This window comes from Nycticebus coucang, chromosome 11 (assembly GCF_027406575.1).
Source record: "Nycticebus coucang isolate mNycCou1 chromosome 11, mNycCou1.pri, whole genome shotgun sequence".
Taxonomy (NCBI): domain Eukaryota; kingdom Metazoa; phylum Chordata; class Mammalia; order Primates; family Lorisidae; genus Nycticebus; species Nycticebus coucang.
Genome location: NC_069790.1, coordinates 14963535 through 14980934, shown reverse-complemented (window position 1 = coordinate 14980934; position 17400 = coordinate 14963535). Strand labels below are relative to the sequence as shown.

The 17400-nt window shown below is 41.6% G+C and overlaps 1 protein-coding gene and 1 pseudogene across 2 annotated transcripts in view; both read left to right on the top strand.

The window, feature by feature from the left end:
- Positions 1–5992, top strand: part of SUGCT (succinyl-CoA:glutarate-CoA transferase) — a 966251-nt gene extending 960259 nt beyond the window's left edge. For both annotated transcript variants that reach the window (XM_053609716.1, XM_053609717.1), the window contains exon 14: positions 4598–5992. In XM_053609716.1, coding sequence (XP_053465691.1) covers positions 4598–4761 — 164 coding nt within the window. In that variant the 3' untranslated portion in view covers positions 4762–5992. The remainder of the gene's footprint in view (positions 1–4597) is intronic.
- Positions 60–848, top strand: LOC128598877 (carbonic anhydrase 2-like; annotated as a pseudogene).
- Positions 5993–17400: the final 11408 nt, after the last annotated feature.

Genomic DNA, 17400 nt, shown 5'->3' with positions numbered 1-17400 from the left:
CGAAGTTGGTGAGAGGCTGTAAAAGCCCGTGAATCGTGACCCATGGACATACCGTGCAGGCGTCCAAGCAGTCACCACTAGACCAATGACAATTCCTGCACTGCCCCCACCACCAGCGTGACCATGGCCCATCATGGGGGATGCAGAAGCACAGTGGCCCTGAACACTGGCATAAGGACTTCCCCATTGCCAAAGGACAGTGTCAGTCTCCTGTATGCTTGTTGTGAAAAAGGGACTTCTCAAAAGATCATCATCAATGGTCACTCCTTCAACGTGAAGTTTGATGACTCCCAGGACAAAGCAGGGCTCAAAGGAGGATCCCTTGAAGGCACTTACAGGTTCAATCAGCTTCACTTCCACTGGGGTTCAGTTGAGGAAGTTCTGAGCATCCTGTGGGCAAAACAAAATCTGCTGCAGAGCTTCATTTGGTCCACTGGAACACCAAACCCGGGGATTTTGGAAAAGCTGTGCAATAGCCTGATGGACTGGCTGTTTGGGGTATTTTTATGAAGATTTGCAGTGCTACACCAGGCCATCAGAAAGTCATGGATGCTCTGGATTCTATTAAAGCAAGGGAGAAGAGTGCTGACTTCACTAACTCTGATTCTGTCGTCTCCTTCCTGGAAGCTTGGACTACAGGACTTACCTGGCTCACTGACCACTCCTCCTCCTCTGAAATGTGTTGCCTGGATTGTGCTCAAGGAACCCCTCAGTGTGAGCAGTGAGCAGATGATGAGATTTGTAAACCTAACTTCAATAAGGCAGGCAAACCTAAGAAGCTGGTGGGGGACAACTGGCATCCAGTGCAGCCACTAAATAGTAGACAAGTCAAAGCTTCCTTCCAATAAACTGGTTCCGTGACTGGTGTCCACATAACGAAGCACAAGTCCTATCCTCGTGATTTGGACCCTGGCTGCTTTGTGTCTGCTTCTCTAGACTGGTCATCTCTGAACTGATGTACTTACTTACTAATAAAATGTGAACAGCAAAACCAATTGCCATGTTTGGTAGAATTGCTATGGCCAGCTGGTGCTTTGTTTATGGTAGGTAGTAGCTAGTAGTCTTTCTATAACAGAGAGTATCATATAAGGAATAGGGCTAAAGTATCTTGACTTCTTACATAGCAGGTAGGTGATATGCACTCACAATTTTTCACTAAAATGCTATTTTCTTTTTTTTTTTTTGACTCCTCAATGATCATGTTAGTAAGAATTACCAGATTAGAAAATATATATAGCTATACATTTCTTTTTTTTTTTTTTTTTATTGTTGGGGATTCATTGAGGGTACAATAAGCCAGGTTACACTGATTGCAATTGTTAGGTAAAGTCCCTCTTGCAATCATGTCTTGCCCCCATAAAGAGTGACATTTTCAAAACACAAGGCAATAGAGTGATTGAGTGCAAATCCGTATCATGAGATAGATTGAGCCAATTAAGGCAAATCAGATGAAAGAGTCATGATTCTATGTAATGTGAATCAGACCAAATAAATGTCCATGACTCCAACATGTTATAATAAAGAAACACTCTAAGAACTCATATATTAATAGCAAAATTGTTTCCAAAATGAATTACGTTGTACTTTGGTGACTTTTGAATTACAGAGATGTAAATGAAGTATCATCTGTAAAATTGTTGTAATTATAGTTGTGATACAGAGTGCATTTCCATTCAAATAGTATATCATTATTTAATAAGTGTTGGTTTTTTACTTATTTTTTTTTTCTGGTTTAATGCTGTGTCTTTTATTAGACTATGATATGCCTACACAGTAAGTACTTGGTAAATGTCTGCTGATTAACCAAGTGATTCCCAGGATGAATTTCTTAGCTGACCATCTAAAGATGGGGGCCTGGGTTGATAAGCCCCTTAGGCTTTGAATCTAACAGCTACGTCTGAAGGTTTTATGTTAGAACTTGCATCAAACAGCTATATCTGAAGGTTTTATGTTAGAACAATTATCCCACACTTGCATTTCTGTGGAATAGGTGAGCCCATCTGTAGCTTGTCTGCCCATCACAATCACAGCAGTCAGATAAAGTTGAGGAGTTTATTAAGGGGACATGAGGCACACACACCCCAACTAGCAGAAAACTCTGAAAGTGTCCCTTTAAGCCAAGTGGGTGCCTGGCCTTGACCTCCCCCAGATGACAAAAAACTGGTGAGTTGTCTTAGCCAGGCTGCCTCCCTACCTCCCACCAAAGGTGCTGAGGAGAAAAAGACTTTTTATAGATTCAGTGTGGAGGAAATGAGCAGTGTATAGAGAGTCTGACAAAGAAATAGAGATGTGGTGAGGACCTTCACAAAGAGTTCTAGGATTTTGGCTCAGAACACATCAAATACATTGACAAGTAGTTTGATAAGATGTTACTGGAAAAGTAAAATGCCTAATGTTTCCAAGAGTTGCCCTGAACTTCTCCCCACGAGCCACATCATGCCCCCAGATACGTATGGCAGAGCCCAAAGGCCGCACTTTTGAAAAAAGAAACACAAGAATAAGCCCTGCTGCTCTTTGAGGAGAGCGGAAGGAGCTGAAGTCTGCTGGGGCCTTTCCCACGTGGCCTGTGCTCGGTCAAGCAACTTCCCAGTGGAAGCTCAGCAGGCTTCCAGGCCAGCGTCTCCCCTTTGTCACCCGGGCCGCAGCGTATTCCATTCAAGGGCTGTCAATTTCTCGTTTAGTGTGCAAGTCTTGAACAAGAAAACATACCAAATGAGTTGAGAAAATCTGCAATTTTCTTGATGCTACTGGTGATAATCTCAATGTACTCCTGGTTTGCCCATTCCTGGTGTATCTCCCGCTGCGCCAGATCATGGCTGCCACCTGAGGAAGAGCCCCTCAATAATCGTTGTATTGTATGTGTATTCTCTAATTAAAAAAAAAAAAAGAAAGACAAGTTTTAGATTAAAACTTTTTAAAATGAATGTAAAAATGGAGAGCAATGAAAAGGATCAAATCCCTAAAACATCAAATTGCCAGCATTCCTGGCAGAGTCTTGGCCCTTACCTCTTGACATGTGCTTTGCTTGTGTCTCCCTTTCCAGAAAAGGGACCATCTCTGGACAAAACAGTCACGTACTGGGGTGTTTAAAAGAAAACGTGAGGGGAAAAATGAATTTCACTAAGCTTCACAGAAGAGCAAACTGTAGGCATCAGTTGAGAGTTGTTTGTAGTGGATGGTATGTACCACACAGAAGTGCTGCTTGACGAGGCCAGGAGACTGTCAACAGTGGTGTACGCAGAAGGATTTTTATTGATGGAATTTTCCAAAAAGCTCAAAGCACATTTGCTGCTTTAGGGACAGATGGTCTGTTACTCATTCATGCTTTGGTTTTATTTGTTCTTCCTATAGTCTCCTCACTTCAAGAGAAAGCCAGAAAAAAAGTTTGAGATAGAAATGTACTGTTTTATGGTCTTTTTGTGACTATTATCTAATTTGTTCTCTTAAACCTAATCAAATGAGAAGTAGAGGACAAAATATACATACCATTTATTGACTGAAGCAACCAAGGAAAGCTTTGTTGAACACGTTCTTTGATGTCCAGTTTGTCTGTGGAGGAGTGAGAAGTCAGGAGTCACTAATGTTACAGAAAGTGCACAGCCTTCAATGTGAGGCAGTGCTAGGGCCCGTGGATTTGCACCCAGGCCTTATTATTTGCCATGTGACCTTGAGAAAAACTGTAGAGTTTTGGAATCATGATATGAAGAATGGGGATAAAAAAAATCCATTTTCAACAGTTGTTGAAAGTATGGCTTGAGTTACTCTGTTTAAAGTGACTTAGTACCTAGCAGATAGCTGGCACTGAACGTCCTTTCCTCTTTCAAGGACATTGTTCTAACGTTTAAGAGACATGTTGTGGCAGCAAGTTGTGTGCGATCTGGTTAGGGGATGCTTACTTAGTATTTTCTGTCCGTTATCTCAATTAAATCCTTACTCCGTGTCTGTGTGGTAAACATCATCATACCCAGCTTATAGTCTTAGAGCATGAAGCTCCCAGGAGTCAAGTAAATCCATCCATGATGGCTCTGCAAGCAAGGGTAACAGCAGAGATCCAAACTAATTCTCCAGAACAGTGAAGCTTGCACATAACAACCTCTTCTGCCCTCAAAAGTCTTGAACCAAGGTCTAGTTCCTCTTTAGTCTGTTGAAATAAATCTTGGAACTATACAGTAGACACAGAATAGTGAACTTCAGGGTTGCCTTCATCTGGGGTCAGATTTCTCTTCAGAGAGACAGTATCTGTGGTCATTGTTCTCTTGGGCCCAGGGAGTCCAGTCAGTTGAGCGCCTTCCCTCTAAGTCTTTCAGATGGAAATGACAGCTTCCATATAGGACCTGGCACACGCTAGGCTCATACATGCAACCACACTGCATGGTGATGGGCAGGTCAGATGACCACTGCATAGTTGAGTGAACCTGAGCCACGAAAAGGCAGTTGTGAAAATACATTTATTTCCAGAATAATGGCAATTTCCAAGGCTGTAACTGGCACACATTGATATTCTTGTCGTTCATTGCAAACACCCTAGGCTGCTTAGGTAATTAATTTCCTAGGGTTAGTCATTAACAGTCTTCTTGCTTTCCTCCTTCTTGGGCAGGCCCAGCCGTGAGATACAGTAAGTTCAAGATGTCAGAGGCCAGTCCTCCTCCCCTGCTCGGGCAGCACACGAAGCATGTGCTAAGGGAGGTCCTCGGCTACGATGACAGGGCCATTGAGGAGCTGCTCAGCACTGGCATCGTGACCCAGCACGAAGCCAAGTGACACAGGAAAAAGCCCGAGTCTGTGATGCCACTGACAAGAAGAGTCCGAGGAGCTCCATCCACATTTCCTGCCTGGCATCTTCAGAAGGGCCTTAGTATTAATGAATTTAGTGCCTTTTAAATGTACTCTGCCTTTTATTTCCTACTTTTTTTTTTCAGATAATGGTATAATAGTGGATTTGTGGGATCTTTTTTTATAAAGACTTAATTTTTTTCTTGGAAAAATACACTTCTTACTCTAATTACATTAATGGCCTAAATATCTACCCCCACTCTCCCAGCCCACACAGGCCTGAAAAAGAGCAGATCTCTTGAAATTTTCTACTTGGACATAAAGTCTTCATTTAAATCTTTTCTAGGAAATCAAAGCAATAAGCAAGATAACAGTCTCCATGATTGATTTTAAACAGAATAACTTAATTTTGTGCTCACAAACCTTTTGTTAGCCTGTAATTTAAACCATGGATGTTGCTGATGCCCATTATAACACTGAGCTTCATTCTCCCCTATGGGGGTAAATATTTGCTTTATGTCATAGCTCTCTGATGACTTTATGATACATGGCAGAAAATCAATTTCCCCTCACATACTTAGGGATGTAGGTATCTGTCTGGATGCAGAGGTGAGAAGTGTTTCTTTAAGCAGAACATGATATGAGCCAAATGCAAATGCATTTAATGAATGCCACTGACTGTCCAAGTATTAAATAATGTGTCAATGATGACAAATAGAACAAATACTGGAAAACATTGCTTGTAGTCTGAGCATTCATGGTAGAAGACTAGATCATGCCTTAGTATTAAGTATTTCAATTTGTCAGTGGATTAGAAGTATAGAAAATATCTTCTGTCCAGAGGTGAGAAGTGAGCAGTACATATGTTGCAGGATAAATTGTCACTCAAGTCTGCCAGGCCTAGGTGTAGACAGGGAATCAGACAGTTCCATGATCAGTATCTTCAGATGACCTAAACTCATGGCTATTAAGCACACTTACTTTAAAGCAACGTCAAGACATACCAAGTGGTAATTGAAAGCTAGATTATAGATGTTCACCTTTCAAACTGTGATTTAGAATGCATTCTCTTTTTTCTTTTCTTTTCTCTTTTTTTTTTTTGCTTTTTAGAATTGAATCATTTATCCATGTTGTAAAATCCAGTATGTTTCTAGAATCAAGATCCAAATAAACAGGAAATTTGTCTTCTCACAAGGTGGTCATGGGATTTTTCAGAAGATTGCCTAAATTTTTGAAATAGTTTTTGTCCTCCTTGCTTTACTGTTGATGAACATTTTATTCTGAAGAACTTCCACTAGTTAGAATTTCATCCTACAAGGGTAATTTTATACCTTCTGTGTATGTTACACCAATAGCTAATTGACAGATACATATTTAAAGATACTCACTTCAGGCCAGGTATTTAAACAATATTTCTTTATGTTTACACAATCAACATGGACAATGGAAAGAGGTTAGATGACAGAGAATTGGCAAAACTACATATCCTCAAAGACAGACCCACCATCTTTCCCACTGACCCAAGTAGATATCTTGAAATGCGAATTTGGCTACTAAGCAGTAACCCTAAACATCTGGGCAGCCATCTGTAGGGTCACATCAATCATGCACAGGAGTCAGAAAATGTTCCTAAAATGTTAAATAGACTGCAGTCTTCAGACATGGCACAGTCACCCCTGAAACGGTGAAATCGTATATATGCAGCTATCTGGATTTCCACCTACACAAGTAAAAATGTTGAGGTGAACCTGCTGGTCACCCAACAAAAAGCATTTATTGTACTCCAACAAATTAATAAAAGAAATAATTTGGAATATATTTCAAGTTCAGATGGATAATTAGTCCTGAAAGAAACATTGTGCTTGCTAAAATATCTAGCAATATGCCCCGGATCAAGTTATGCTTATAAACAAATGTGCTGTTTTAATTACCAAGGCCTATTATCTTACACATTCCTGAAACTGAACACACTCCTAAGATACCATATGCTCAAGTGCAGTTTGTGTCAAGGCCTGCCTTCTGGCAGGTTTGTGTCTAAGGTTGGCCTAGAAAATTTCTTGGAATTGGCGATGTGTCCATAAGGAAATGGGCTTCTTTCCCTTTTATTTTTTTTCTTAAAGTTTGTACTGCTGTGATATTCTGATTAATCAAGCATGATATTTTCCAGCCGGCAATCTGATAAGCTGAATGTTTCCCTGGCAGAAGACAATGAACATTGATCAACCTTGTGTTATTACCCCAGTTGCCGTATTGTGCCATATATAATGTGCCCCTGTATCTGATGTGCACCCACAGTTTGGGCCCATGCTGAGGAGGAGATGATACCCCAGTGACAAACGCTGCATTTACAATTCTGTTTAGTGACTAGACTGTGACCTTCTTGAGCTGTCCAGACCTTGGGCACTAAGTACTGTCAGCATGAAAGACACCACCCTTTACCAAACTTGGGGATCCTAGAAATCACCCGAGGGACTGGTTTCAATGAGACTCCGGACCCACACCAAAATACACTGAATCAGCTCTCCAGGAGAAAGACCTGGGTATCCAGTCTGTTCACAAGCATCCTAGATGGTTCTTCCCCTGGGCAGATTTGGGAAGTTATACCAGCTCAACACCTTGAGGGTTCAGACAAGTTATAGGCTCAAAGTTACAATCTATGGGCTCAGGTACCCTTCAGCTTTCATGCTTTGCTGCAAGGTATCCTCACAGACAGAAGATTCATGGGGACTGAGGCCCCAGATCACAACAGTGAGCTACTAGTAGAACTGGGTCTCAGAACCCAGGTCTCCCAGGCCCCAGCTCAGGGATCTTCCTTCTCAGTGCAGTGTCCTGGGGGCCCAGAATGAGGCCGGCTTTGTGAGAGATGAAGCAGCCTGGAAAGGGCAAGGGATCTACCGTCAGGAGCCCAGAGCAAGTAGAGCTTGGCCCCGCACATCAGCTTCCTGGGAAATAAGCTCACTGAGATTCTCAGCAGAATGGACAGGGGTGGGAATAGGAAATGAGAGGATGTAGGGTTGAGGGTGGACTGGGAGGGGGCAGTTGCAGGAGGTCAGGTGCTCAGTCATCTGGGCCACCCTCTCCTGCTGCCTGGGCCCCCTCCCAGCCTCTCTGCGGCAGCTGGCCAGCTCATGCCTCTCATGAGAAAAGGAGGCACTACCGCATAGCCACTTCTGCTCTCCGTTTGCCAAGGCCCTGACACTAACTGTAGCGTTACTGTCAGTGGCAGCAGTGTCCAGTGCGATTGGCCTGGCAGGCTGGAGGCTCCTGCAGCTGTGGTGCCTGCCCAGTGAGGGGGCTGCCGGGGAGGGAGGGGGAACATGATTACCATAGTCCAAGGTATTATCTTGCAAACAGATACAGTTATTGCTTTCTAGATTTATACTTTTAATACACAAGTATTCATAAAAGAATTAAAAACATTTATATAAATACAGAATTAATACTACCCAAATATAATGTCCATACTTCTTCTTTCCTCAATAATTTTGGCAAAAAGTGTGCATTATAGATAGCTAAATACGGTACGTGGTATGAGCTTGTTTTTGATCGTCTACTAGGGGTTACAAGTACATTTTCTTACATAGGCTATTTTCAACCAGGTCATTAGGCTCCTCGGCCTGGATCGCGCAAGGAGGGCTTCTGCACAGACTCTGCAACACATTTTTAGCCTTCCTAGCAGACTTGTATCCACTCGTATCTCATCGGAAGTTGGTATTTCCCCACTAATGCTTTTATGCCATGGCTTTGGCATGTTCTGTTTAAAAGCTGTATAGACAGGAGACTTGCTGGTCTCCCTCTCACATAGCCCAGGGCTGCCTTCATCCATAAGCTCTGTTCTCCAGATAATGGATCTAAAGGCTCTGAGAAGGAAGGCCAGGCCCAGAGCTAGACACACAGCCAATGTTCAGCCTCTTTGGGTAGCTTCTCACGTTGATTTTCAATTATCAAAAAGGATGAGTGGAAAAAAAATGCTCATTCTTCTTCCCTCATACCCTAACCCTGGGCTATGCATTTTCAAATATGTCCCCTCAGATTATGACACTCTCCTTGCATTCGCTTCTATTCACAGGAGGCTCCTTGCCGCGGTCAGCCCTGATAATGGGTGGCTTTCTTGAGGTGCAATGGTCCTGAAATAAATGGTTCTATATCTTGATTGTAGCATCAGTGATCTTAGCGAGGGCAGAATCTCAAGCTCACTCCTCTTCTTTCTTGAATTTGTGGAAACAGCTTATGCATTGTCCGATAAGAAGGGTCAAGAGCTTCAGAGTAAAGGTATGTATTTTCATGTCAAGCAGCAGTTGGGGGAAACAAAAGACGCATTGTGGAGACTCTTACACTGAAGTCTCAGGCAATAGAATATAATTGTATTTCTTACAATCCTAGTACAGCAAGACTCGGGTTAAACATTTTATAAATCACGACTTTTGTTAGATGCTTAAATAGTTTCTCTGGACAGACATGCCATACTCTCTTCCCAGCACGAATGGCCCTGAACTTCTAAACAAGGCTGGCAGCACGCAGGACAGGTTTATGTGGCGGGATTAGTGGAGCATAAGCAGCTCCGGGAGACACGTTTCTCCCAATACCCATTCAAAAACACGTCTTCCCGTGCTGCTGCTGGAGTGTTATGGACAGATGAATGCAAATACTTTTCACTAATACATTCATTCCACACACTAGGGAAAACAAGTACAAAAAAGGAGATATTTGGAGGAGTGAGAGTTGGGATAGGTAAATTTAACTAGCCAGAAAGGGAACGGGAAAGAGAGAGCATGCCCAGGAGAGGCAGGGCTGGGGCAGCACAGAAGACGCTGGATGAGCACAGCCTGACCTGTGGGTGCCAAAAGAGAGGGGCAGGCACTGGAAAGAGCTCCAATACTGCCCAGATGACAGATTTTATTCACCTCAATTTTTCATGAGAAGTAGCTATTTTTTTCCTATTCATTAAGACCTTACAGTTAAAAGGACCAGATAGGAAAATCACTAATTGCAGTGGGACCAGTTGCTGCCTCATTCTTTCCTTCCTTCCTTTCTCTCTGTCCCTCCCTCTCCCTCTCTTTTCTCCTTCCTTCCTTCCTTCCTTCCTTCCTTCCTTCCTTCCTTCCTTCCTTCCTTCCTTCCTTCCTTCCTTCCTTCCTTCCTTCCTTCCTTCCTTCCTTCCTTCCTTCCTTCCTCTCTCTCTCTCCCTCTCCCTCTCTTTCTCTCCTTCCTTTTCTTCCTGGTAGCTTCCTTTCCTACTTTTTCTGAATCTCCTTCCATCCCTCTCCTTCCATGTGGTAATAACTTTTTCTCCTTCTTTGATCTTTTTCTCCCTCCTTCTCTTCCTCTTCATCGCCTCCTCTTTTTCTTTTCTGTCTCTCTCTCTCCCTGGTCCCTACATTCCCAGAGTTATAGACCCATGTTACACAAACATGAATACCAAAACCTGTGAGTGACCTTCAGAAAAATAGCATGTGCTCAGTAATTGGGAAGATAACTGGTGGAAATTCAAGACTTCACCTCCACGTGCAATCTGGATGAATCTCTGTGTGTAGTTCTTTACTAACTAGCTGCCACTTCTTGCTTGAAACCCAAGGATATGAAAGAGGGCTCTACATGCTGCTCTGGGCTGTGACAGATCCCTGCAGCCCACTATCTGTCTGTCACATGACCCCAGTTGTAAGCTAACTACCTAAAACAAGGAAAAATAGAATATAGAGAAGAGTTAGACTCTGTTCCAGTCACAACCAAGCAGCCAGGTCTTGCTGCTACGGTTACAAGGAGGTTTCATCAGAGAAATGTGAGGAGGGCCTGATTCTGGATTGTTCTGTCCCAGCACTAGCCTGGGCCTTGGCTTTTCTTTCTTTCTTTTTCTTAGAGATGGCAAACTTACTTAACCTCCAGATCGTGATGAACCATTTGTCACTGGCCATTTTACTCTAATGAGAAGGATGGTGCCTTCTCCTCTGCCTTGGTTTTGCCATCTGTTAAATGGGGTGATTTGATCCTCATGCCCCCATTTGCTTTTTTCTTCCATCAGACTGAAAAACACTGATGTGCTCTGCTCTTTGCCTCCTCCCTTTCTTTTTCTTTGCAGAGTAACCACAGGACAGTTTGTTCAACTCCGGTTAATCTTGGCGACCTAGATGGGCTCCTGACCACACAGACTGGACTAACAGGGACTTCCTGCCCTTCATCCCTTCACTGTCCCCCTCCTGTTGCCTAGAACTTTGAACCAGTGCTCACCATGAAACGGGACACTCAGCTTCAGAACATGCAACCAAGATGTTAAGAGTAAAGATATTTGTGCAAAACTGCCACAAAAAATAAATGTCTTTCTTTATACTCCTTTTATTTCTTTGTGAACCCTAGAGAAAAAGTTGAATTTCCATAGCACCTCTTGGTACCAGGTGTGGCAACATGTGTAACACACATTCACCCAGATGGTCTTAGATTTGTTTTTAGGTTTCATAGAGAACTTACCTCCTGGCTGTTGATGATAGCAACTTTGGCACCTATTACTAACTGAACATTATTGTGTTCTTTCCTTGGAGAGGGTCAAGAAACTATAGCTTCCATTTTGTGGGGACTGTTTGGGAAAAAAACAACAACAAAAAACGTATTGCTGGAGTTAGAAAACTGAACTCTATTTTCTTGTGAAGGATTGCCTTCCATAAAACCAAACATGCTTGCAATGCCATTGACACAGGCTATGAGGCAGTAATACTACAACTCACAAGTCCATGGATGGAAACAATGGCTGGTCCCCTGAGAATCTTCTCATCCAGCTTTGCTGAGCCATGCAATGGGGAAGGGTACAGCAAGCTAAAGCATCTCGTTCTTGAAAGAGCAATGGAGATAGAAATATCCCTTGACTTGGGCTTCCACCTCTGAGTCCATGTTTCCCATATTCTGAATCCCAAGCATTTTTTTTCTAGTTCTCTAGCTTTACTTTCTGGAATGTGGGAAAACCCAGTGGAAGGATCTGAGCCCTGTATGCAGGCCCCAGGTACTCATGATCTGCTACGTGAATCAGTCAGCTGAGCTCACTGAAAAAACCACAGGATGACCGTGATCAGAACTGTGTCTTATGCAGCTACTCACATCCACCCATGGACATGAGGTGAGATAGGTAGATTGGTGGGCCTCTGTGTGGGTACATTTCTGGGAGGAGGTTTATTAACTCAGCAAGAAGAGCTCTTAGATCCAGAATAGGCCCAGTTAGGGGAGGAAGAAGACTCCGACAGTTGTCAGAGTTATTACCTTTAATTTCTTGCACAAAATGGAAGTAGATTTACAAGGCTCATCCCTATATCATATAATAATTAATATGACGTATATACAGATTGTGTGTGTGTTTAGGCCCCCTTTACTTTTTTCTTCTGAAAAGCTAAAATATACTTTAACACATCCCTCCTTAAATGTAAAACGTATGTAGATTTCTCTCTTTTAGAATGCATAGTGGATAAAGTTTGTTTATGCTGGCAAGTCTTTCTGTGAGTTTTGTGATTAGTATTAAAGTTGATGCTATATAATAATGTTTACAATGATAACCGATATCTACTAAGTTTTTTTTTTTTTTTTTTTTGTAGAGACAGAGTCTTACTTTATGGCCCTCAGTAGAGTGCCGTGGCCTCACACAGCTCACAGCAACCTCCAGCTCCTGGGCTTAAGCGATTCTCTTGCCTCAGCCTCCCGAGTAGCTGGGACTACAGGTGCTCGCCACAATGCCCAGCTATTTTTTTGTTGCAGTTTGGCCAGGGCTGGGTTTGAACCCGCCACCCTCGGTATATGGGGCCGGCGCCCTACTCACTGAGCCACAGGTGCCGCCCTATCTACTAAGTTTTTATTTGTAAGCATTATTCTAAGTGATTTACAGGTATTAATTCAATAAGTGTACCTGGGAAGACCTAATGGTCGTTCTACCTGAAGATGGCATCACATCAGGACACACACACCTGTTCTCTGGTCCACCATGTTCAATGTCAGCCAGTATTGAGGTGGAAATGCCTCTCAGACTGTGCCCCTAAAATTCATGGGCCTTAAGACTTTTGGGTAGTCAAAGGTTTAAAGGGGAAGACACATAGAGGCAGCAAGAAAGATCTTAATCTAATCACCCCAACCTTTCCAAAAGTTCTAGAAATAACAGGATTCCCAAAAGGATCAGCATTGATCATGTCAATAAAACCCTCAGAGAGTTTCCTGAGGCTACAATTACAGGGGAACAGGAAATGCTTTCTTTCTTTTTTTTTTTTTTTTTTTTTCTTTTGCAGTTTTTGGCCTGGGTTCGGTTGTGAACCCCCCACCTCCAGTATATGGGGATGGCGCCCTACTCCTTGAGCCACAAGCGCTGCCAGGAAATGCTTTCATCTGATAAGGTCCTAAGAATATGGACTTCTACAGCAGAGGACTTTAAAAGGTCCTTCCCACCCCAGCAGATTTTTCTGTGTATAAATTTATAGATGCAAGCTTCCATTTGTAATTCTTTTAAAAATTTAAATGTAGTCAAATATTGCTGATAAAGCAGGTCAGAGACAACTCTTCCAAAGGCCGCTGCTGAGGAAGACAAGCAAGCCTTCAGCACTTGGACATGAGTGCCCCCAGGAGCACGACCGAGTGTGCTGGAGGACACTGCTGAGCACAGACAGCTCAGAGAGAGACGCCAGCCAGTGTCAACACACTATGGCTTCTTAAAACTCTGAAAAATGCCAGATGATGAGGGGCACCCATTTCCAATCAAATTTCAGAGTCTTGGATAAATGAAAAAAAGTATGAGAGGTATCTCTAGAAAGAATACATGACTCCAGTAGGAGTGAAAAAATTGTTTTAGGAGAAAAACGTGCATTTGCATAGAAACCTACTCCATAAGCAAATCAAATGAAAAACGTCCCACAAAACGCGAAGATATAGCAGGGAAGAATGCAAATAACTTATTTTTGTTTGTGTTTGTTTGGAACATTTCAAAGTATTAGAGCAAAAGGGAGGGGTAAGTATGTCATTGTTTATCTATTAACCCATGAACGAAACTTTTTCGGATCTGCATAATTAGAAGTGTTGTCTGCATTTTGTTTGCTGTCCAAGTTCCCTGTACTTATCTGACCAGAACAGTTATCACACCCTTAGCATAAATTACCTACATACTTGTGGCTCTCTCCCATTAAACTCTAATTTTAGTCTTGGGAACTCCAATCACACCATGCTGGAATTCCTACCTACAGAAACGTGAACTATTGTTCTTTTAACTTCTCTAGCTTGAAGAGAAGCTTAGCTTCTCAAGCTTAACTTCTCTAAGCTTGAAGTAATTTGCTATGCAGCAATAGAAAATGAATATTTCCAGTAATTTTCTTTTTCTGGCCTGAGAGCAATACTAGAATTTCATATCACAATTGTCATTCTTTTCTTAGTCTTCTCCAATCTGGGTCAGTTCACCAATCTTTGTTCTATAACCTTTATATATATATATATATATTTTTTTTTTTTTTTTTAAAGAAATTCTTGGTTCAGTGCCTGTATCTCAGAGGCTGGGGTTCTAGTCACATACACTGGAGCTGGTGGGTTCAAACCCAGCCCAGAACAGCCGAACAACAATGACAACTACAACCAAAAAATAGCCGGGTGTTGTGGTGGGGTCTTGTTGTCCCAGCTACTTGGGAAGCCAAGGAAAGCCCAAGAGTTTGAGGTTGCTATGAGCTGTGATGCCATGGCACTCTACCCAGGGCAATGTAGTGAGACTGTCTCAAAAAAATAAAAAAATAAAAAAAAAGAAATTCTTTTATTGTAGAATTTTTTTTTTTTTTTGAGATAGAGTCTTATTTTGTTGCCCTTGGTAGAGTGTTGTGGCATCACAGCTCACAGTAACCTCCAACACTTGGGCTTAAGCAATTCTCTTGCCTCAGCCTCCCAAGTAGCTGGGACTACAGGCGCCCACCACAATGCCCAGCTTTTGTTGTTATTGTTGTTATTGGTTGTGGTGGTGGTGGTGTTGCAGTTGCCATTTTAGCTGGTTAGGGCTGGGTTTGAGCCCCCCACCCTTGGTATATGGAGCTGGCACCCTACCCACTGAGCCACAGGCATCACCTATTGTAGAAATTTTAAAGCAAAAAGTTTGCTCAACCTACCACCCAGCTTCAACCATAATTAACTTATCATCAATCTTACTTCATTTATACCTCCTCTTCTCTCACCCTTTGTCTGATGAAATATTTTGAAGCAAATCTCTAACATTGTATCCTTTCATCTAGAAACATATGTAATCTCCTAAAGAAAAAAATCCTTTAAAACCTACCGTGTTGATATTATCACATGTGAATATATATTTACTTTTTAAAATTATTTAAGTGTTATGTTTTAATTTTTTATTTATTTTTAATTTTTCCATTATCGTATGTACTTAATAGCTGTATATCTTTATGAGGCACATGTGATGTTTTGATACAGGCATACAGTGTGAATTAATCAAATCAGGATAATTGTAATCATCCATTCCCCCAGGCATTTATTTCTCTGTCTTAGGAACATTCCAATTCCACTATTTTAAAGTGTACCCTAACTTATTGTTAATTATAGTCACTTTGTTGTGCTACCAAATATGTTCATTCTATGTAATTATCTAACTGTGTTTTTGCATCCATTAACCATCCCCACTTTTTCCCCATCCCTGCTACCCTTCCCTGCCTCTGGTACCATCATTCTACCCTTTATCTCCATGAGATAGATCGTTTTTAACATTTAGTTCCCGTAGATGAGTGAGAAAATGAGATTTTTGTCTTTCTGTGCTTTTGAAGGGTATTGGGCAGTTATTTTGTAGAATGTTCCTTCATTTGGTTTTATTTGAAGGGTGTTATTATTAGATGGAGGTTATGCATGTTTGGCAAGAAATTTCAGTGGTGATTTTGAACCCTCTCAGTGTATCATACCAGGAGGTACAGGATGTTAACCAGTTACTGGTGATTTTAACTCTGATCATTTGGTTAAGATGTTTCTTTCAAGATTTTCTCTACAAAATTGTTGTTTGTTTTTAGTAATTAATAAGTATATTGTGAGAAGATATTTTCAGACTACATTAGTTTCCTTTAGCTCCTCTAAACTTCACACAAACTTGCTGGTTTAGAACAATAGGAATTTCTTCTCTTATCATTTTGGAAGCCAGAACTCCATCATCAGTATCACTGAACTGCAATAACAGTGCCCCAGGGCCGTGCTCCCTCTGGAGGCTCTGGAGATGAATCCCCTTTCTCACATATTCCAGCATCTCAAGTTGCATTCTTTTTATCCCTTGGCCCATGGCCACTTCTCCATCTTCACAGCTAGTGGTGATAACGTCTCTCTCTGACTCTGCTTTTTCCCTTCCATTACGCAATCTTCTGCGTGCCATCCAATCTCTCTCTTTTCCTCTTTTGAGAGAGCCCACCCAGCCAGACAATCCAAAATTATTTCCCCATCTCAGGATCCTTAACTTAATTACATCTTTCAAGTTTTTGCTATATAAAATAACTTTACAAGTTCAGGAATTAGAGTGTGTTATCTGTTGAGGAAGACATTTTCTAGTACACCACAGAAAGGATGAAAATATTATGTTCTTTATGATACTTTGCCCACTAATTCTAGCATCTGTTAGTGATCCTTGCCTTAAATAATTATTTGGTGTTCTGTTTCTATTTTTCCTGTTTCTAGACTGATTGACTAAAATTCTTTGATAAGAGTTGTCTTGTCTCCTTTATTTATTTATTCAATTATGTAAATATGGACCAATGAATATTTTATCTCATTGTTATAATCCATCATAGCCATTATTTTGTTGTTCGTAATTTCACAGATTTGGCCCTTTGGGGCTTTCTCTAAATGACTCCTATGTGCTTCTACAATTTAATGAACCATTTCTTAACTTCCTGTCAATACAAGATGTTTAGGATCATGTTTTACTTTTCCTGCCATAGCAGGAAGTTTTACTTTTCCTGCAATTAATCATTTCTCCAAAATTCCCTTGCTCCTTCTACTGGTACATGGTATGTAGGAACCAAGATCAGCATGTTAAATGTGCTCATTGTAACTAGAGTGTGACCAACACTGTGTCCTCTCAGAACAGTACACACACTATGTTTATTTTTGTATCTATATATCTGTATATATTTTTAAATCTATGTGCCAAGTCGAGGACAACCCTTTAAGATGTCTGGCATCTTCCTCTTTTGCTCTTGGAAATCAACCACCAGGCGAGAAGTTTGAACATCATCCCGGAGGAAGCCCCAGCCAGCTGCGTGGAGAGGAAGGGGCACTTGCAGGAGCACCAGCATGCCGAAGCCAGACACAGCGATGAAGCTTTCTTGGATTTCCAGCCCCCTCAGCCACCAATTGAATTCAACTAAGTGAGTGACCCCCGCCAGTGCCACATGGAGCAGAAGGACTGCCCAGCCGAACATGAAAGAAATTTCTTACCCACATAACTTGATATTATTTTAATCCACTATATTATGTTAGTTTGTTGTATAGCAGTACATAATTAATTGCTTAACTCAGAGAAACACATCAATGAATATTTGATAACTGTAACTTGAGCAGTTTTTATAAAATTGAGGCTAAAATAGGAAATAATATGCCATGGCTGATTCACTAGTTTTTTTTTAATTAAATGAAGGCAACTAAAAACCT